The sequence below is a fragment of the Lithobates pipiens genome, unplaced genomic scaffold (assembly GCF_037356315.1).
Source record: "Lithobates pipiens isolate NorthernLeopardFrog02 unplaced genomic scaffold, aLitPip1_a1.2 Scaffold_13, whole genome shotgun sequence".
NCBI classification, from domain to species: Eukaryota; Metazoa; Chordata; class Amphibia; order Anura; family Ranidae; genus Lithobates; species Lithobates pipiens.
In genome coordinates, this window is record NW_027507718.1 from 125,125,178 (window position 1) to 125,146,680 (window position 21,503).

General features: G+C 42.2%; 1 protein-coding gene across 8 annotated transcripts in view; it reads left to right on the forward strand.

Moving 5' to 3' along the window:
• The window catches only part of MYO9B (myosin IXB), a 241,293-nt gene that overhangs the window by 49,538 nt on the left and 170,252 nt on the right, over positions 1–21,503 (forward strand). For all 8 annotated transcript variants that reach the window (XM_077475522.1, XM_077475525.1, XM_077475527.1 and 5 more), the window contains exon 2: positions 2,066–2,947. In XM_077475522.1, coding sequence (XP_077331648.1) covers positions 2,120–2,947 — 828 coding nt within the window. In that variant the 5' untranslated portion in view covers positions 2,066–2,119. The remainder of the gene's footprint in view (positions 1–2,065; positions 2,948–21,503) is intronic.

Genomic DNA, 21,503 nt, shown 5'->3' on the forward strand with positions numbered 1-21,503 from the left:
CGATATGCGAACTGATCTGGGGGTGTCATTAACGTTTCACTGACACTCCCAGCAGTTCGCATAGGGCAGTGTGAACTGCCGCCGGGAGGTATGCGATGCGGGAACGCCGCAAAACCACGGCGGGTTCCCGCATCGCTGCAATGTGAACCCAGCCTTACATTGAAGGACAAGTATTTTTATTGTTCAAAAAGTGACTGTTTTTATACAGTTGAGTCCGATAAAGTTTGAGAGTTGGCTCACATGTCTAAAAATTGGGTGCATCAAGCTGCCCATCCACTATACAACTAATAATACACATTTCTTTAGCTCTACCATCCACTATGTAGTGGAAGGGCCTCATGGATTGCCTGGGTTAGTTAAGATTGTATCATATAGCTTTGGGTCTATTATTGCACATTAGGTCAAACAACTAAGTGTGCTGTCCCTTTTACATGATACCTCATCTCCAAATATATACCGAAACAGTGATTAACTTGTAAAACATAACATACATGTTAGCAACATACAGTTTACACGTGAAAACTGTATTTCATGTGCCCACATAATGCACATGCATGTTTCATGTGCCCACAAAAGAAAGTGAAACAAGTCTTTTTATGATTGTACTTATGATCGGCCCAATGCTGGTATGCAAATGCTTCTGATGGTGACAATAATAATAATAATCATAATCAAAGCTGTAATACTTAAGTTCATGTTTACATTGATCATAATAGTGACAATGATACCAGCAGGAATTGAGGGGAAATCTCTACAGTGGGGACACAAAAAAAGCATCTTTTCTTTTCTCTGTGGCCAATGCTTAAAAAATAAAATAAGTTTGGGCTTGTGTTGGTATTTATGGTAAAGAGATTGCAGATAGAAAAATACAGATGGCGCCATGTATTTCGTTTTTAGAGTCCCCTGAGAACACTTAAGCTCTAAAATCAAAGCTTTGATATGGGCCTCTTGCTGGCCATAGCACAGTAGAGGTCCATAATGTGATGCACAGCATCTTTGGACAATTATGAGGGAAGGAAAGAGGTTGGTCAATATTCAGATTTTGAGCCACCATGTTGAGATGTTTATTGCGGTCTGTGGTGGGGAAATTGGGAACAGCCGTCAGGTTCAGACTACAGTTAATACCTAGAGTGGGATGGGATCAATTAAATTATCAAAACTACCTCTGTTATCAATATATTCATTACAATAATTTGAATTATAGGTGTGATCAATTGCTAAGTGTTGGAAAGTCGAAGTAGAGGTGTTTATCTACACCAGTGGTTCTCAACCTGAGGTCAGGACCCCCTCAGGTGGAATGAAGACTTGCCATGGGTCACCAAATCCTGGGCTATTCCTAAAGCCTGCACCACTCTCCTCCCAGCCTTTGTGGCCACTCAGCAGGGCTGTCCCTGGAGACGCGGCTGCCCACTCAGCCTCTTCCCAGCCTCTCATTCAGAGACTTGAGGTCAGCTGACTGGTGAGGAATGTGAAATGGGAGGGGCTGGAGGAGACCCTATCTCCTGATTTCGGCATTGGTGTCACTGCTGCGAGACACCACAGAGTCGGAGACACAGTGAAGCCGGAGACACACTGAGTAACACTACCTGTGATTAGAGTTGCCATTAAAAGTACTCACTACAGTTCTCAGATCAGCAGATGACCTTGATCAAGAGCACCTAAGTTGGCTGATCAGAACTCCCCCCTCATCTCATCCCCCCCCCCCCCCCCCCCCAGGCGTATGAGAAGGAATAAAAATACAGAATACATGGAAGAGGGAGGAAAAGGGATCATGGCGCTAGAACCTCTGATCTTCACGTGTGTATTAGATAAAAACTGTACTGTAACATGTCTGCCCCATTTGCCAGTTGTTTGAAAATGAACAATAATGTTTTGGCATGTGTGAACCATTTAATTGTTATGATTGTGTAAGAGTCACTGAAATCTGCCTATGTATTATCACATCCAGTATTTGTTTTTCGAAGGCATTACTGTATTTCCTCATTTAAAAAAAAAAAAAAATGTATAGATTTTTTTTTTGTGAATAGAAAGACACATAGTTACATTTGTTTATCCTTTTTTTCAGTTGGTGAATGCAGCTGTTTGATGCACGGCATGTTGGATTCAGGACAAGCGCAGAATGAGTTTAAAAAATGACCCTGAACTTGAGAAGGCGTCTTACAACCTATTCATTTATCCCCAGCTCTCTCGAGAGGACTCAAACTGTTGCACTGTTCTGGCCACAAAAGATTCATTGGCCTCAGATGTAATCAAGAATGCAGTTGCTGCTCTTGCACTTGAAACTTCCAAAACCTATGTTCTGGCAGAGGTGAAGGAGTCTGGAGGAGAGGAGTGGGTACTAGATCCCAATGACTCCCCTGTCCAAAGAGTTCTTCTCTGGCCACGTAAGGCTTTGGACAGGCATCCGCAGGCAGAAGGGTACTATTTTCTTTTACAAGAGAAGAACAAGGATGGGACCATTAAGTATGTCCACCTGTCCCTTGTTGCAGAAGAGGAAAAAGCCAGGAGGCTTGTGGAGCGGGGCTTTCTCCCTCGATCTCAAGAGGATTATAATGACTTGTGTAACTTGCCCAAACTAACAGAGTCTGCCATTTTGGGAAACCTTAAAACCCGTTTCTTAAAGCACAAGATCTATACATATGCAGGAAGTATCCTTATAGCAATCAACCCATTCAAATTTTTACCCATCTATAATCCAAAATATGTCAAAATGTATGATAATCACCAGTTGGGCAAGCTGGAGCCTCACATTTTTGCTATTGCGGATGTGTCCTACCATACAATGTTGAAGAAGAAAGTCAACCAATGCATAGTCATATCTGGTGAAAGTGGCTCTGGAAAGACACAAAGTACCAATTTCCTAATACACTGTTTGACGGCACTGAGTCAGAAAGGATATGCTAGTGGTGTTGAGAGGACCATACTGGGAGCTGGACCTGTTCTTGAGGTAAAACTTTTGAATAAAAGTGCTCACTCATAAACAGCCCTTTATACTGTGGCTTTTTAATTGTAAGCGATCATGTGAAATCCTCCCATTTCCCCCCCCCCCCCCCCCCCCTCTCTCTCTTCTACTTTTTTTTTTTTTACTAGATTATTTTGCTTGTGAGCCATTCATATTCATTTAATCATGTTTTGTAGCCATCAGATGTAACATTTCAGCAGAAATATTTTGTGGTCAACCCTTTTCTTTTGATTAAGTTGCATCGAATTCTAATTTCCCTCTCAAAACTGCAATACTGCAGTGAAAGGTTTTGCTGTTTTGGGGCTACTTATTTTTTTTTCATACAATATTCACACATTTATTTAATTAAAAAATGTGTGAATTTTAATTTCACACATCGCATATATATATATTATATTATATTATATTATATTTTTTTTTATTTCAGTTACTTATATAGCGCCATCAATTTACGCAGCGCTTTACATATACATTGTACAGTCACAGCAGTCCCTACCCTCAAGGAGCTTACAATCTAAGGTGCCTAACTCACATTCATACATACTAGGGACAATTTAGACAGGATCCAATTAACCTACCAGCATGTCTTTGGAGAATATATATATATATATATATATATATATATATATATATATATATATATATATATATATATATATATATATATATATATATATATATATATATATATATATATATTACTTTCACTGTTCCACAGTAAACAAATAAACCCCTTTTATATTGGCAATTATTTGCTCTTTTTGTACTATAAAGGAATCATTTGTATTGTTGTTTTTTTTTTTTTTTTTTTAACACCATGGTGACAAATGATACAAAAAAGCATGCTACTGTTACTAAACATCTTAGGCCTGGCTTGCACCTATGCGTTTTTTGCAGAAACGCACTACAGTTCATTTGGCTGGCCAAAGACCAGAGCGTTTTTTGCGCTTTCACTGAAAATTGCGTGGTCATGCGAGGTGGCTCCCAAACAAAATTAACGTCCTTTTTCCCCCACAAATAGAGCTTTCTTTTGGTGGTATTTGATCACCTCTGCGGTATTTATTTGTTCCACTATAAACAAAAAGAGCGACAATTTTGAAAACACGCAATTTGTTTACTTTTTGCTATAATATCCCTAAAAAATATATAAAAACACTTCTTCTTTTTTTTTTTTTTTTTTTTTCCCCCCCCTCAGTTTAGGCCCATAAATATTCTTCTACATGTTTTTGGTAAAAAAAAATGTAATAAGCAATTGGTTTGCGCAAGAGTTATAGCATCTACAAAATAGGGGATAGTTTTATGGCATTTTTATCTTTTATTTATTTATTTTTTCCCCACTAGTAATTTTATTTTATTTTTTTATCGTAATTGCGACGACATGGTGAACAGATCACACTCTTGGCACTATTTTGGGACCATTCACGTTTATACAGCGTTCAGTGCTTTTAAAAATGCACTGATTACTGTGTAAATGTGACTGGCAGTAAATGGGGTTAATCAGTAGGGGGCGCTGCAGGGGTTAAGAAGTGTGTCCCAGGGATGTGTTCGAACTGTAGGGGGGATGGACTACGTGTGACACGACACTGATCACCGCTCCTGACCACAGGGAACTGTGATCAATGTCCTGTCATGGGGAAATGCTTATTTACATCAGAATTTCCCTGTTCTTCCTCTCCGTGAGACGATCGCGGGTATCCCTGCAGACATAGATTCCCCGGGACCCGCAATCACACTAGCGGAGCATGCAGCGGGCGTATGCGCCCACAATGCCGTGTCTTAAAGGGCAACATACAGGTAAGTTAATATGAGTGTACGGGCCCTTCTGCCGACATATATCGGCGGGAGCCGGTCGGCAAGTGGTTAATCGGGCCAACGAATCGATTTATGAAAATAATCGTTAGTTGTAGCCCTAATCAAAAGGTTATGGTTAAAGTTCTGCTTTAAGTTATATTCTGGGCCAGTTCACACCATAGAAACGTGTTCCAGCTGCTTTTGTGCATGCATGTTTTTGATGCAGTCCAGTGCATTTTTTTTTCCTCCCTCCTTGCATTCCAGTGCGTTTTACAGCAGTCCAGTGCAGGAAAATGCAGCGTGTGTGTGTGTGGTGGTGTTGTTTTTTTTTTTTTTTTTTATGCATAAAAAATGCACTGAACTGCGTGTGGTGTGATCTGGCCCCTAGTTAAATCTTCTTCTCCAGGTTATTAAAGAGGTTACTTATTATGGTCCTATTTGACTGCAGCATGTCGTGACATTTAGGCCCCATGCACACTGGCTGTTTATCATCGGTGCATAAGGCTTTGGCATTTAGGTACAGGCGGAAGGCACAAATACACTATCCATCCCTGCTGCTGGCAGCCCAAATACTTACATGAGCCCCATTACGATCCAGCGATGTGCATGACCGCCTTGGCTCTTTAGGGACTCTCCTCGTTGACTGAGGCAGCAGCGGGAGCCATTGGCTCATGCTGCTGTCAATCATAGCCAATTAGCATAAAGAGGGGGTGGAGCCGAGCCATGGCTTTGTGTGTAAATGGACACACAGAGCAAGCCTGCTTGGGTGCCTCCATGGCAAACCACTTGCTCTGGTTCCAGGAGGGAGGGGCCAGGAGTGCCAGCAGGTGAAAAAAAGAGGAGGATCGGGGCTCTTCTGTGCAAAACCACTGCACAGAGCTAGTGAGTACGACATGTTTATTTTTTGTTAAACAACAAGCCTTTAATATTACTTTAACCCCATTCACACCTGAGCGTTTTGTAGCCCTACGCCTGAAGCTACAAAACGCTGGAGGGGAAAAAATCCATTATTCTCAATGGAGATGGTTCACATCTCCACTCCATGTCGCCTGAAGCCCTATGCCTGAAGCTCAAACAAGTTCCGGACCCTTTTTTGTCGCGCGAATCGGGCTGATTTGGGCGTTTTCATTCCCATAGAAACTAATGGAAACGCTCGATTCGAGCATTTAGCGCGAAAACGAGTTTTTTTACGGGCGTTTTGATTCGCGACAAATCGCGGTAAAAACGCAGCGAATCGCGGTAAAAAACGCCGCAAAAACCGCTTGAAAAAGCTACACTCAGGTGTGAATGCAGCCTGAGGGGCTAGCAGCTGCTGCGGCTGGATGGATAGCTGTTTGTTTTTTTAATGTGTGGTAGGTGTCGGGTGTTTTTCATCTTATCCGCATTATACAGTGTACACATTACGTGGCAAAAATATGTAAGCTATCTGAAAAATGTATGAAGTGAAAAAGGATAATAGCTTGCATTTCTGATCTCCAAAGGTAATCTAGCTGTTGCAGATAATTTTGAGTTATTAAAAAGGCCTCCAGAAGCAAAGCTGGTGAAGATGCCATTCAATATTTTGTTTTGAAATATTACCTTCTCCAAGGGATAAGACATAGTTTTTATTTAAAATCTGCAGCTTCCCAAGGAGCTTTCTAATTGTGAAAGCATTTTGCACCAGTGGGCTGAACAGCGGTCTTATGAAGTAATCGTAGTGTCCAGCCATCCATGTTTTAGGCCTTGTTCACACTTGCTCAAAATACTGATGCTGAACAAAGTCATCTATAGTGTTATTGCGTTGTGTTCAGCATGTTTGACGAACGTCCCACTAGCTGCCCAAGCCAATTCAGACACTTCTCTCATACATGTAAAAATAAAATATTCTTACTCGATAACTACTTAGAACCCACAAAAAATTTATTTTCTGAAAGCAAATGCTCAGGGGGTAAAAAAAAATGGTTGCAGTTGCAATTTTTTATGGTACGATATTTGCACAGCAGAGTTTTAAATGCAAATTTTTTTGACACTTTGACACTTTTTTTTTTTTTGCACTAAATTTTAGTGTATACAAAGGCAATGTACAGCCCAATTTTTTTTGTAAGGCTGGGTTCACACTATGGAATGCAGCGGCTCAACTCAGCAGTCCGGTGCGTCTCCATTCACCATATCTGGTCCAATTTCATCCCAAATTTTGGCCTCCTTTACAATGTGCCCCGGAGCCGATGCAGAGATGTTTGAACAGGCTCCATAGAGAGCCAGTTACAATCTCCTGCTATGCGTGTTGGATGCGGGGAAACCCGCAATAATGTGAACCCAGCCTAGAAGGGTGATGTTACAATCGGGCAAAGGGAAACCGAACATATACTGCATCTGGTTAGGATTTGTAATGTGCTATAATTATTGCTCTCAATAGGAAGTTTTCAGCGATACCCACATGGGTGTGGTGTGATCACCCACCCTACGCATGCACAGTGACAAGCTAGATATAAAGCCGCACAGAGTCACAGCAGGCTGCTCACTAGAAGCATGAAAAGTTATTGCATTAATGGAATGTAAAACCTGTGCTGAGTAGGCATCAATTACTGAACCAATCCAAAAGATATGAAGAAAATCCACGTTCAGGCTGAAGGACCTCCAGCAGTCACTAGACCTGAGTAGCTGGGAACCTTCCCACCCTAAGGGCTCTTTCACGCAGGCAATCCATTGGATTCCACTTTTCTAAGCGGGTGATCGGTCCGCTCAACAGGAAGATAACAGGTGACTTGTTTGCCGATGTATGAAATCCAGACGGATTGAGACCCTATTTTCCATCTGTCTTGCGGATTGGATGAAAAACGGACAGGACCTCCCAGGATTAAGGCTCCATTCACATCTTGGCGTTCCAATTTGCGGGCGGCGTCTGCGTGATTCTGGCATGGTGGGAAATCGTGGGACGCCTGTGCGATACCTGTCAATTCCAAGGGCATCCCAATTGTGGTGCAATTTTGCTGCGATTCGTTGGACGACAATTGCAGGAGAGTTACGAGATGCCTTTCACCCAAAAAAGGTCTTGTACTTCTTGCACCGCTATTGGGCTGCTATTGGAAGTGACAGGGAACGCACGGGCTTCCCGCAATTTGCCACTATTTTGAATCGTGGGCAGAATGTGGCAATTTTTCACCCGCAATTTGGAACACCAAGATGTGAACGGAGCCTCAAATCTAGACTTTGAAACTTGTAACAAAGGCAAAAAGTTTAAACTGGTGAAGTCTGTGACAGAGTTGGTCACCTGTATGCCCAGGTATTTTTTATTTTGGTTACCCACCAAAGGCGAAACATCACATTTCGGGCCAATCTCCGTATGGGATCAAGTGGAAATATTTGCAACTTGCCCCAGTAATTTTGAAGGCTAGAGAGTATCGAGTACTCCTCCATAATTAACAGGTGAGTTGAGTGAAAATGAGGGTCTTATAGGAATAGGGACATATCATCCGCATACATGGCTACCTTATCTTCAAGGCTATGGAACATGGGGCCTTTAACATTGTGTTGTGAAGAGCCACAGCTATAGGCTCCAATATTGAGAGCAAAAATCGCAGGAAATTATAATGGAGGACACCCCTGGTGAGTGCCGGGGCTGATTAAAAAAAAAAAGTGTGGATGCCATGTTTCCTATCTTGATAGCTGGCGGAAGTTTGTACAAAATAGCGATCACTTTCAAAGATGGGCTACGCTGGATACATATGATGTGAAGCAGCATGAATGAGACCTTGTGAACTACACTGTCATATGCAGTAGATGTAATTGGTACTTGGCGCGTTTAAACAAAGCCTAACTGTTTTGGGAAACTTTAAATTGGTGGGTTTAGTTCCCCTTCAAAGAGGAACTAACCTTAAAAAAGAAAAAATTGCAAACAGGCGGGCTCTTTATTGCAGAAGAGATATGCAATGTCTATTCTGCTATAAATATATACTTTACCTGCCTGTTCTCGGTCCTTTTGTAGAATGTGCAGCTCAGGTTCTGTCTGCTGCAGTCTTAAGCCCCATCCACACAGGCTGAATGTGGAGAGACATTGGCTAGTTCAAAAAAAAGTCCAACATTCGGCTCGTGTGTCTGTCTGCTGCCATGTCTGACAGAAGCTGGCCGTTTGGCTGGCTTCTTTTGGACGAGCGTGCTGGAAAACCAGGAGCCGACCCACTCCCGATCAGTGCTCTCAGCCAATAAGGTGTTCTGGCGGGGGGTTGTCCCCCTGTCAGAACACAACAGCTCAGCAGGGGAGATCACTGTACTAACTTAGCATACAGTGGCTCCAACCGGAGCTTATGGTTTTTCACTCATAATGTGTACCAGGCTTTAGTCCTCTTTCAGGGAACATTAAATCTGTAATATTTGTCTTCTTGTAACACAGGTGTGCGTGGTTTGTTAGTAAGGCTGCTTATGGGCAGGAAGATAACAAACACCTTTGTGTAATATTTGGCTGCTGAAAATTACCCAACCTCTTCCATTTTCACTATTAAAAGCGAAGTATGGCCAAAGTGTGCCCCTGAGAGCCTAAGCCAGCTGCTTCCACTCCCTCTTCTGCCCGGTACTCCAGTGAGAGCTGGAGGGGAATAGCACAGAGCAGTGACTTACAGCCACCGCACCTGCTCAAAGAGGACTTGAACTGAGCGATCATCAGTCATGTGATCACTTGGTTCATTGGCTTCGAGAGACTGCTTGCATCACTGGACCGAAATATCACTTTTTGAGCTGTCACTCTGGCCAAACTGCTGAAAACAGCGGACGCTTTGTGGCTGGATAATTTTTTTAGTGGTTAGCATCATTTGATTACGGTATGCCTCTTTATTTATTTTTTTAATGGCTTGGTTATATTTTTTGTGCTTGTTTAAGGTTGAGTTCGGTTGAGTTCGTTAATTTTTTAAAATAAAAAAACAAGGCAAAAGACCACAGCTCTACAACACAAAGATAAGTCATATGTATCCATGAAAACGTATTGGGGTGTAGAGGAACCCCTTTAAAATTCTGTAGATATGTACACCATACAAATAGAGCAGTTAAAAGGGGGGCCAGATGCACGTAGGGGCTAAAGGAAGAAGCAAAATTCTGGAACATGAAAAGAAGGAAGGGATTAAGAAGTGAGATTGAATTTCCCAAGGATGAGCTGCGTAGTAGTCTCATTTAAAAAAAAAAAAAAAGTCAAAGCCAACACCCAAAAAAGTTATTGTATAAAGAAAAGAAAAAAACTTGAAGGGAGTTAAAGGTATCCCAAACTGGTGCTTATGTTTTTAAAAGGATGATTCCCTTTTCTTTGGGGAAGAAGTCAGCAATGCTTGGTTTTAGAATGATCTCTGTTGCCGATGCCACATAATTTTTGTCTTGCACACATTTTTCTTTAGTCCATTTATGACTTATTTTCATGATTATGAAATTACTATCCTAAGGGCAATGCAGATCTGAGTCTTTACTTGTTCCTTCTAGACTATGTTCTATTAAATCATCTATTTTCTGGCTAATGTTTTGTCAATGGATATACATAATTGATTAGCTCCGCCTGCCTTCATTTCTGATTCACACCATGCCTTTTTGCATAATGTGCTTCCCATTGGTTTGAATAAATTACATTGAAACTCGTGTGAACATGCTTTTGCACGTTTTCATTACAATGCACTTTGTATTGACTGCCAATACAAATCATAACGCACGTTGATGCTGTTTCTTTAACGATAAAGAAAACCTTTTATTTAAAGTTTTTAAAATGATAAAACGGCAGTAGCTGTCAGAAAGTAATACCACAGATCAAGTTACTTACATTGATGCAGCACAGTTGTATATGTAGAATTTGCAGGAGCCTCATAAAGTACAAATCGGTGACCAAAATAAAATAGAAAAACAGTACTAGTGTATACCATCTTAATGGGAAGGTTTTTAAGGCAACGCCTATAAACAAGGGACAGATCCAGGCTGAGTTTGTGTAAATGGTAATGGAGCAGCGCTAAATCAAACACCAATAATCATTCAACATAATAAAATCGAATTAAAAAATATAATTGCACATGGTGGTGGAATTTTGCTCTTTGTGATTCAACACAAATGTATGATTGCTGACACTGGGATCGTTCTGTCAAGCGCTCACCATTCCATTTAAAAAGGACTGTACATCATTGATATACTTTTTTTTTTTTTTTTTTTTTTTTTTTTTCACTCAATTTTTAATTTTTCTGTTTAATTTTTATGTCGTATTTATATTTTATTATGTTGAATAATTATTGGTGTTTTGATTTAGCACTGCACCATTACTATTTATATATATGATTGATGGTGTTAGTGACACTAGGAGTTATTGACAGCTTTAATATATAGTATTAATAATTAAACTAAATATATTATTGAATCATGATTCTTTTTGTTGTTGGGGTTTTTAATCTATACATTGAGAGTAGCGCATGATGTGTTTGTTTGTTTTTTTTGTTGTTCTACTTATTGCTTTTCCAGGCTGAGTTTTTCATGGGCAGGTAGCAGGCAAGAAAGTTGACAGGTCAGTTTGCACCAACAAGCAAAGCAATTATAGTATAATTGCTTTTTTGCGTAAAGGATAACTGCCATTAAAACATAGCACTAGCTACTTCATAAGCTGGAGCTTAAATTTGTTCTAAAGGCGGAAGTTTTTTTTTTATCTCAATGCATTCTAACCCCCCCATTACTTATCTGAGCTCCATCTAGAATGTTGAATGAGAGCCTCAGCTGCCTGGGACTCTCCCGCCTCATTGGCTGGGATAGCAGCCGGGCCATTGGCTTCCAATGCTGTCAATTAGTCAGTGAGCCAATAAGTAGAGAGAGGGGGTGGGACTGAGCTGTGGCTCTGTATCTGAATGGACACAAAGCAGTGGCTCGGCTCCGCTGCCCCCATAGCAGGTTATTTGCTGTGGTGGCAGGAGGGAGGGGCCTCGGAACTGGACTGCTCTGTGCAAAATCACTGCACAGGGAAGGTAAGTATAACTAACATGTGTGGTTTTTAAACTAAAATAAAAAAATAATAATAATTCAGTATCACTTCAAATACCCTTTTGTTCAGGGAGCAAGCCCATGTAAATGTTTTAGGGCTCTCTACAAAGAGAAGGCAGCCATCCTAGTAGTAGTAGAATGTCCACATTTATTGCACAAGGTATAAAAACACTTAGAAGAGGTAAAAAAAATAGTTCATGCTCTCATCAGTGATCAGTCTTGCGTTCCCTACTGTCTCCTGCAGGCTCCACAGGCGATCCACAAGCTGGAATGAGATATGAGCAGGCTGGGATGCCCCACAGTTCAGCGATATCCACGGTAACCAGTGTGGACTGCAGAAGTGATATCACGGCAATCGGGATCAAGACTCTCTCAATGGTATAGGCAGGCCCTTGATCCCGCTTGCCATCCCTCCGGTGACGTTGCTTCCTCTTCTGCTGTCCACGCAGTTTAGCGTGGACATTTCGAACTGTGGGGCCATCCCAGCCTGCTCACATCTCATTCCAGCCTTTGGACCGCCTGTGGAGTCTGCAGGACAGCGGGGGACAAGGGACTGATCACATACTGATGAGCATGAACCATTTTTACCTCTTGTAAATGTTTTTTTATAGCTTGTACAATAAATGCTGATGCTCTAATACTACACGCCTCCCCCTTTCTCCTCTTCTCCAAAGCTTTGTGGAATCCACGACTCGTGTACGTGCCAGAAGCTGTGATATATGGAAATTACAACCTCTTACTATCCTTCCCTTTGAAGGATATTAATATCTGTATTAAAGTGATTGTAAAGGAAAAATGGAAAAAAAAAAATCTCTATACTTGGCTGCTCCATGCAATGGGATTACACAAAGCGGCCCTGATCCTCCTCCTTGTTCCCCCACTGGTGCTCCTGGCTCCTTCTCTCTTTCCTGTTCCCCCATGCTAGGCCGCCTTTCCATGGGGCACTTGTGTGTGCTCGCTCTTGAGTCTCGCTGCTGCATTCATTTAGATGGACAGCGGGACTTGGCCCCACCTCCCCACTCCCTTCACTGGCTTCAATTGACAGCACTGAGAGCCAATGGCTCCCTGTTCCCCAGTAAAGCCATTGTGACATGGAAGTGAGGGGAGAGAAGAGCTGCAAACGTGCACAGCACTGGATCAAATGAAGGGCTCAGGTAAGTAAGAGGGGGAGGGGTAGGAGCCAAAACTGATGCCTAAACATTTTTTCACCTCTAATGCAAGGACGACATAAAGCTAAAAAATGTTTAGGCTTTAGAATCACTTTAACTATGCATATGCTGTCACCATAAATTTAATTCAAAGACGATTATAAACAGAAGAGTAAATAAACAAATAGTACTTTCTGGTAGCGCAATATCAATTACGTAGTTACATAGTAGGTGAGGTAGAAAAAAGACACAAGTCCATCAAGTCCAACCCGTGTGTGATTATATGTCCGTATTACCCTGTATGTTGTGGTCGTTCAGTTTCACATGGTATAAAGGTGCTCTTATCACATGATATTGTCTTAAGAAAAAAGTAAAAGTAAAAAATAAATTTTATATATATATATATATATATATATATATATATATAATATATATATATATACTTTTTTTCTCTTGGATTTTATGAGTCCTTTTAAATACAAATCAATTGCAAACCAAATTCCCCCTCCATTGTGGATGTGTTATGTTAGTTCCTGTTTTGCAATAAAATTCTTGTTCCTCTGTCTGCCTTACTTAGTTACATTTTCTACTCAATTTCAATTTTATACTTTCAACTAAGAGAGGCTCTCTTGCGTTTTTTTTTTTTTTTTTTTGTAAATCTATTTTAGAGCTATTTGTTTGCCGCTGTTGGCTGTGCCTTGACTAATGACACAATCAATTTTTTTCTTCTTCAATGCCTATTAGAGCTGCCATAAACGAAACAGGGTTTTTAGCTTGATTTCAACGCCAGTCCTCTCCTTTGCATATTGAGACGCTCAAAACCCTGTTGCTTTTGCCAGTGGCTGGAGAATACAATTTCTATACAATCTTCTTCAGATTTACCTTCAACTATGTAATGTGAGTGCCTACTTGATTGGATACAAATTGCAAGTGTTGTTTAGATTTGAGCTCTTATGGTTTTTAGTAAACCTAAACGAAAATTGTATAGTGTATGGCCAGCCTTTAGGCTTGTATGCACTAAGAATCAGGTGAACAGTTTTGTCCAAAGAATTTTCAAACTATTTTTGTATAGTGTGTTCGCAATTTTCGCACGTAAATTCCCAAAGGGACAAACGCCCACATTTTAATTTATTTTAATTTATTTTTTAAATGTTTGAATTTAACCACTTGCTTACGGGGCACCTAAACCCCCTTGCTGCCCAGACTAATTTTCAGAGCTTAACGCTGTCGCTTTTTGAACGACGATTGCGCAGTCATACAACACTGTACCCAAATTACATTTTTATAATCCCCCCCCCACAAATGGAGCTTTCTTTTGGTGGTATTTGATCACCTCTGGGTTTATTTTTTGTTAGGCTGAATTATTATTTATTTTTTTTAATACAAAATTGTTTTATATTTTGTTAATAAATTTTGCAAACAGGTAATTTTTCTCCTTTATTGATATGCGCTGATGAGGCTGCATTGATGGTGCACTGATGGGCATTAATGGCTGGCACTGATAGAGCTGGCAATGATGGTTGGCACTGATAGCTGGCACTGTGTTGCATTGATGGGCAGGAGCATCCACCTGCCTATCATCATCTGTTTTTTTTTTTTTTTTTTTTTGTTCCCTCTGTGTTTCACAGCAAATCGGAACCGATGAAAGAAAAGTTTGTATGAATATTCTCGTACAACACAGGTTTTGTTTCTGATCGTGTGGTCTGTCTTTACCGAAAATCGTAAGATAATTGTACACATTAATGCCTTCAAATCTGCGCTATAGCCACAGCATGGACCTGCTTTGCAGGTAGTACATCCTACCCTTTGCCCGCTCCCCGCGCGCCCCCCTCAGGATGCACACTGTGATCGTAGAGTCGATGAGACTTGATGATCACAGATCGGCGTAAGGGGCTGATCCCAGCCCCCTTACCACGTGATCAGCTGTCATATGAAGTAAACAGAAGATTGTTAATCGTTTTTTTTTTTCCCCCTCACGCTAACAGTGTGAGGAGAAAAAAGAAAAGCTGATCAGTCTTCAGTACAAGGGACATCGGTCCCCAAGAGGCAAAGCTGCCTCGTCTATGCCCACTAATACTGCCCTTGTGGTGGGCGTCCCTTACTGCTGCTTGTAATCAAAACTAATTAGCCACGCCGATTGCTTTTGCAAGAGAGCTGACTGTCGGCTCTAATTAAAAGGTTACCAGGGTGATGCTTGCAGGTGCGGGTATCATACCGGTACAACCTCTTGAAGTCTAAGGCTGCTTTCACACTGGGGCGAGAGCAGCGTCGGCGGTAAAGCGCCGCTATTTTTAGCGGCGCTTTACCGTCGTTTTAGCGGCGGTGCGCGGGCGCTAGCGGGGTGGTTTTAACCCCCGCTAGCGGCCGAAAAGGGGTTAAACCCGCCCGCAAAGCGCCGCTGCAGCGGCGCTTTGCCGGCGGTATTGCCGCGGTGTCCCATTGATTTCAATGGGTAGCAGCGGTATAGGAGCGGTGAATACACCGCTCCTTCACCGCTGCAAAGATGCGGCTGGCAGGACTTTTTTCACCGTCCTGCCAGCGCATCGCTCCAGTGTGAAAGCCCTCCGGCTTTCACACTGGAGTTAAAGGGGCCGGTTTTTTTCAGGCGTTACACAGGCGCTATTTTTAGCGCTGTAACGCCTGAATACCGCCCCAGTGTGAAAGCAGCCTAAATGTTGGTAGATTTCTTAAATGTAAGGATGCCTTCTACTGGCTTAGTGTTTTTCCCTGTTCAGGTGGGTCGCTGGCAGATCCACTTTGGGCTTAGAACACTGTTAAGCGAGATACTTCCCAAACCGGAACAAATCCAGTACGTGCTTGGTTGGATGAGGATTTGGAGACCCATCAGATTGCTTCCATACCCCATAGAAAGATGCCTACACAAGTGATGTAACGGGAATGTCTTTGCAGGAGTGTTGCAAGACACAGGCTTATCCTCCTAGATGTAGAGTAGTACATACTCCTATCAGTAAGAGCCAAGATGGTCTCTCTTAAACCCGGGACAAAAGTAGAAGACTGATTTCTGAATACAGTCTCCTCAGGGAGAGAATGGGGTGAACCCAATTTGAAGTCAGAAATGGTCACTGTGACCAAATGCCTGACTTCTTCTAAGATTGTAGGCCGATCAGCAATAGACTGTGCAGAGGAAGGAGAGAGAGCGAACTTGGGGATTCTGAACTTAAGACTAGTGAGGAACTGGATGAATGTGTCCATAATGTAAAGTCGGGTGTAACTGTGGTAGAAACCTCGATCAGGCACTTTGAAAAGAAGGATCAACAGCAGGAAGATCCTCCCCCAACTCTGGCAGTCAAAAAACTCAGTGGATGATGTCTTGTAGATACCAAGCAGAGAGCAAGCACCCAGTGATTCATTGAGGTAGTTTGTGATGCACAGTCTGATCTGCTTACTCGGTGTGAGTCTTCAGAGACTGAGCAAGTACTGAGGCTATGCCAATGGCTCTGAAACTAATTTTCAGGATAGCGCCACACTGTCCAGTGTAGTGGAATCTGGTCATGGCACTCCAACAGCCAGGCTGGGTATAGGCTTATCTGGAAAGCTGCAGTTGAAGAGGCCAACTCTATCAGTGATTATGTAGAGAATATTGATTAAAGGGAAAAAATGCTAGCAAAAATTAGCTTGGACTTTCCCAGCAGAGCTAAAGAAAAGATGTCCATCCTCCTATGACACTATTAAAAAAAAAAAAACTGAGGCACTCTATTCTGGTTGTAGGAAGGGTTATCCTGTGCTGGCCCAAAATGTTTTAAAATTTGCATTGTCCCAGTCTGCTGTAAGTGGCAGTATAACCTGTAGATAAACATTCCTGCGTCCCTCAGTGGATGCAGAAATACCTTTTGAAACAGAGAAAGGAGTAAAGTAGTAGTAGTAGTAATTTTTGCAATACAGGAAACTACTGCACATTCCAGCTGTGTTTGTGTAAAAATCCCAAGCTTATTGACTACATTTGTTTTTCTGTATGCAGTTTGTTCACTTGTCATTAAACAGTATGTGTAAACAGCTTAGACATGACTTGCTAAGACACGTTAGAACAGTTGAGTGATCAAAAGTGGTGTCTGTGTATAATAGACCTAATGCTATTCTGATTTTAAGATATTAAGAAAAACATTTCTACTTTGAAAATGAAAGGCTAATGTGACATAAGTGTGTCATGTGTGATTTGTTTATTCTGCGACTGACTGGGCAAGTACTCAAAATTGGTTAAGAAAAAGATGACCAGCAGGCAAAGGTATGGGCGTGACTAACATTCTATGCCTGATATTCTTGGCCACACATGTCATGGCTGTCGGTAAACTCTCTTGCCAACAGCTCCTTTGAGTCTCTCTTAGCACAGTCAGAATCGCAGAACTGGTTCCCCTAAGTCTCATGAGCGTCGCAACGGGGTGGAATTCCTACTTTCATCTTAGGTCCCAGAGTGGCACATCCATCGGGGGAGTAGGATTGTGGCTGATGTCCCTGCTTCTCAGTGCATGGGAAATGCCAAACTGTGGTATTCGTCTGAGCTCCTGCCCATGAGCCGCATGCCGGCAGTCGGCTTGTTTTCCTGCTAAATAGCCTGGCTGGAGTGTGCAGTGGAAGAGAGGAAGCCGTGCACGTGGAGGGGCGTAACCTCCTTTCTAAGCAGGCCCACAGGAAGTACCCGGCGGGGCCACTTCCGGGGCGTATGACGTCAGCGGGCGACAGACACTAGTTTCTATCTCTAAACGGCATGAACATGGACGCTGGTGGTTTTAAAAATGGTGAAACCCAGCAGAGGCTGCCAGCCACCCATGCCGTGAACTGAATGAGCATCTAGGAAGAGGCTGAGTGGGCGGTCGCGAGCTCCAGGAACTGCCCAGCTGGGCTTCCACAGGCTCTGGGGACAACCCTGCTGGGAGAGTGATGCGTGCTTCAGCAACAGCCTAGGATTTGGTGACCTTGGCAAATCGTCATTCTACCCCCAGGTTGAGAACCACTGCTCTAGAGGATATTTCAGTTGAGTTACTTTCCTTAAAAACAATTTTTCTTGTGGTAATTACCTCAGCTCTTAGGGTAAGTGAGTTACAGGCCCTATCGGTGAGGGGGCTTTTCCTCACAATTTTTGAGGATTGGGTTGTTTTGAAAACTGATCCCAGGATTTCAGCCTAAAGTGGCCAGTACATTCCACAGATCCCAGGACATCGTACTGCCAACCTTTTGTAGTTCACCAAAGGGCAACCAAGGAAGAATTTGGGTTTTTTTTTTTTTTTTTTTTTAAGACGTGAGAAGAATTCTTGTCTACCTTGAGGTCACCAAGACCTTTAGAAAAATAGACACCTTGTTTATTCTCTTTTCAGGAGCACACAAGGGAAAGAGCTTGCTTTAACCATCTTGCAAAGGAGGCTTTAGATGCACTATTTCTGAAACTTCTGAAATTTCTGAAAATTCTGAAAAAATTTAGGGAAGTTTCTCCACCTTTAGTCACTGCGCACTCAACAAGAGCCTTGTCTGCGTCTTGGACTGAAAGGGCTGGAGCCTCACCGGAACAAATTTGCAGGGCTGCCACATGGTCCAGTTTTTTGACCCTCAGTAAACATTATCACCTGGATCTCCTATCTGCTCAGGAGCAGGCTTTTGGTCGTAAGGTCCTTCAGGCAGTTGTCCCTCCCTAGAATGGTAAGTTCTGGCTCATCGTCTGTCCTGGCTGTCCTGGAAGACACTTGGAGAAAAGCTGATTTAGACTTACCCATAACTCCTTTTCTGAGAGTCTTCCAGGACAGCCAGATTCCCACCTGGTTTTGTCTTGAAGTTATGTGCATTATGCATATGTTGTACAGGGACCTCCTACGGTTCTCGAATACTGATATGAGGCCTGGAGAACCGCCCTTTTATCTGGTGGGGGTTGACGTGTTTCCTGTCCTGGTAGAGGGAGCCCTAGGTCTCATGGCTGTCCTGAAAGGTTCTCAGAAAAGGAGTTATCGGTAAGTCTAACTCGGCTTTTTTAATTTTTTGTTTTGAAACTGTTGTACACAATTTTAAATTGAAATGCAGTGTGTGAGGTTTTGCAGTTGATAAGGTGGCAGCTGTTTGGTGACCCTGGACTCTTAAAGTGCGAGTAAATTCCCATGCATGCAGTTTACCTATCGGTAAGCCTATAATAAAGCTTACCTATAAGTACTATAAATGTCTACTAAATGTGCACCATTTAGGAGATAATTAGTGTGCATGCAGCTGGTGACTTCACCAGCGCATGCGCTCTGAGGGAACGGCATACCTGTTCCTGGAGTCCTGTGCTGTAAACGGTGGCTCCCTCCTGCGCAGAAGTGACATCATTGCAGCTCTGGTCAATCACGCAGCCTGCGTTCTGAGCCTGAGTCTGTGAACGCAGAAAGAAGACCAGGTGGAGATGGAAGTGCCTTCAGTGGGGACAGCGCGCTGCTGAAAGTCTTCAGTTTCAGGTTAGTTTCACATAATGGGCTAGTATGCGACACAGGGACACTCCCCTTAGCCTTGTCATAGAGGGGGTAGGGGACCAGGAAGAACCAATGGGAACTCAACATTTGTATATTCAAACACAAACTACAGTTGAGACACGTAAAGGGATTATGATAAGCAGGCAGCCCCTCCTTACACATCTCCCATTGGGATTTGTATCCACACCTTTTGTCTATGTGACCTAACATAATTAAACACAATAACGAGAGGCGAGGATGGGGAGAAGGGATGCAATGTACATAGAGACATAATTACATTATCCCAACGCCATTTTTTTTCCCACAAGTCTCGTTCTCTGCTGGGCCATAGTCTGTGGGTAGTAGGCCAGCCCACGGTCCCCTCCAAAACGCACAGTGACATTGGGTTCTGTCACAACTTCCTCCAGCTCACTTACTGAAAGACCATACAGAGGTACAGAATACATTTTGTAATATATATTTTTGCAGATATTTATTGAAAACAGGAAAAGGCAGATACAAAACTGTGCATCAACATAAACGGATAAGGCATGTATGCAATCCAAGCAAAAAGTTGTTTTAAGGGAACATACACATCAAAGAAGCATTACTAACAATAATTCCATAAATAATATGTATGTCTTCACAGTCATTTGTAAAAGTCAGCCCTGTCAAGAGGTATGGAGCTACCCATTCCCCGTTTTTGATACTAATTTGTAGAGAGACAAAGTTGAGAGAGGGGGGCAATTTTGTGTTTTTTTTTTTTTTTTTTTGTTTTTGTTTTTTTGTTTTTTTTGTTTTTTTTACTTGTACATCATCATTACCTTCCCTCCCCCTCACTATTCCTTGGGTATCCTGTAGTCCCATCTCCTCTTGCATTCCCTGTGGGTTTTCTGAATTTTTTAAGGTTACCTTGGCTTTTTAAGATTTGCTTTGCTTCTTAAAGGGTTAAACTGATCACATTCACATATAATATATAGGCAGACTGAAAAGTCTGCATTTAAATATCACACTTGAAAAGTTCAAACAGACAGACGAGTACCATTTATACCGTCCCCTTCATTTCTCCTTTGCCACATCATGTCTACTTCAAAATTACAGGATGGAAAGCACCTTTAGATGAACTTTGGCTTCTTTGTTAAGAGAGAGAAATGTCAGAATTGGCCTGGATGGGAAGTGGTTAAAAACAAAGTGCATGGGTAATCTAAAGATTGGAAAGTGGGGTTGGCTCTGTTTTGGTCTCCTTTGGTTTTAATACCCCCTGAATTTTTAATTTTGTTTCTGGTTAAATCTTGTCACCTATGATATAGAAATATAAATACAGGCAAGTGTAACAAAAGAACTTTTATAGGGCCCCTCCAGCATCCCTCACCCACACCCTTTATGATATTCTGGACTGGGCGCACCCACAGATTACACACTGCCAGTACCATTTGTGCTGTGCTGTATCCCAATTATATGTTATGAAAAACCACAGTCTGTACAGAAAAATCTGGCCTCAGCTATTCTTGCATTCTTTGTAAACTACATATTTTGCTTTTCAGACATTAGAGCTAGCTAGTCATTTTTGTTGTGTTTAAAACTATTTTTTTTTTTTAATTGCAACTATTTTTCTGCCTTAATAAATCCAGTGTTAACGTGTATAATAGTTATATATCCATATGACTCATTGGCTGATTCTGCTCGAAATGGCAATAGCTGCAGATGTATAAACGAATATTTTATTTAACACTGCAAAACATACATCCAAGGTTACTCATTTGTGTGCTGAGAACTCGGCCTGCTCTCCTCCCAATGATCAGACTTTTCCTGACACATCTTCCGCCACGCAGCCATTTACTGGAAAGATCAGTATACTGCTGTTTCTCCTCCCCCAGTTCTCATATAATATAACCTCAGATTGTGGTTAACGAGCGTTTCGCAATATGGACTATCTTTCTGACTTGGTTTGCGAGTGTCTCGCAAAACCAGCAGGTTTCAAGCCTGTGCAGTGCCCCATTTGGCCAGAGGTGTGGGGGCGCTGGTGACACTGAGCCGCTCGGATTCACTCAGAAATACTCAGTTTCCGGGTGCATCTGAGTGGTCTCAGAGTATTGCCGAGTCTCTCTGGCACCCCCCCTTCCCCCATCTGCGGCTACATGCTGTACTGCATACAATAGAAGTCAATGTGGGAAAATATCTTCGTTTCCATTGACTTCTATAGCAAAACTCCCT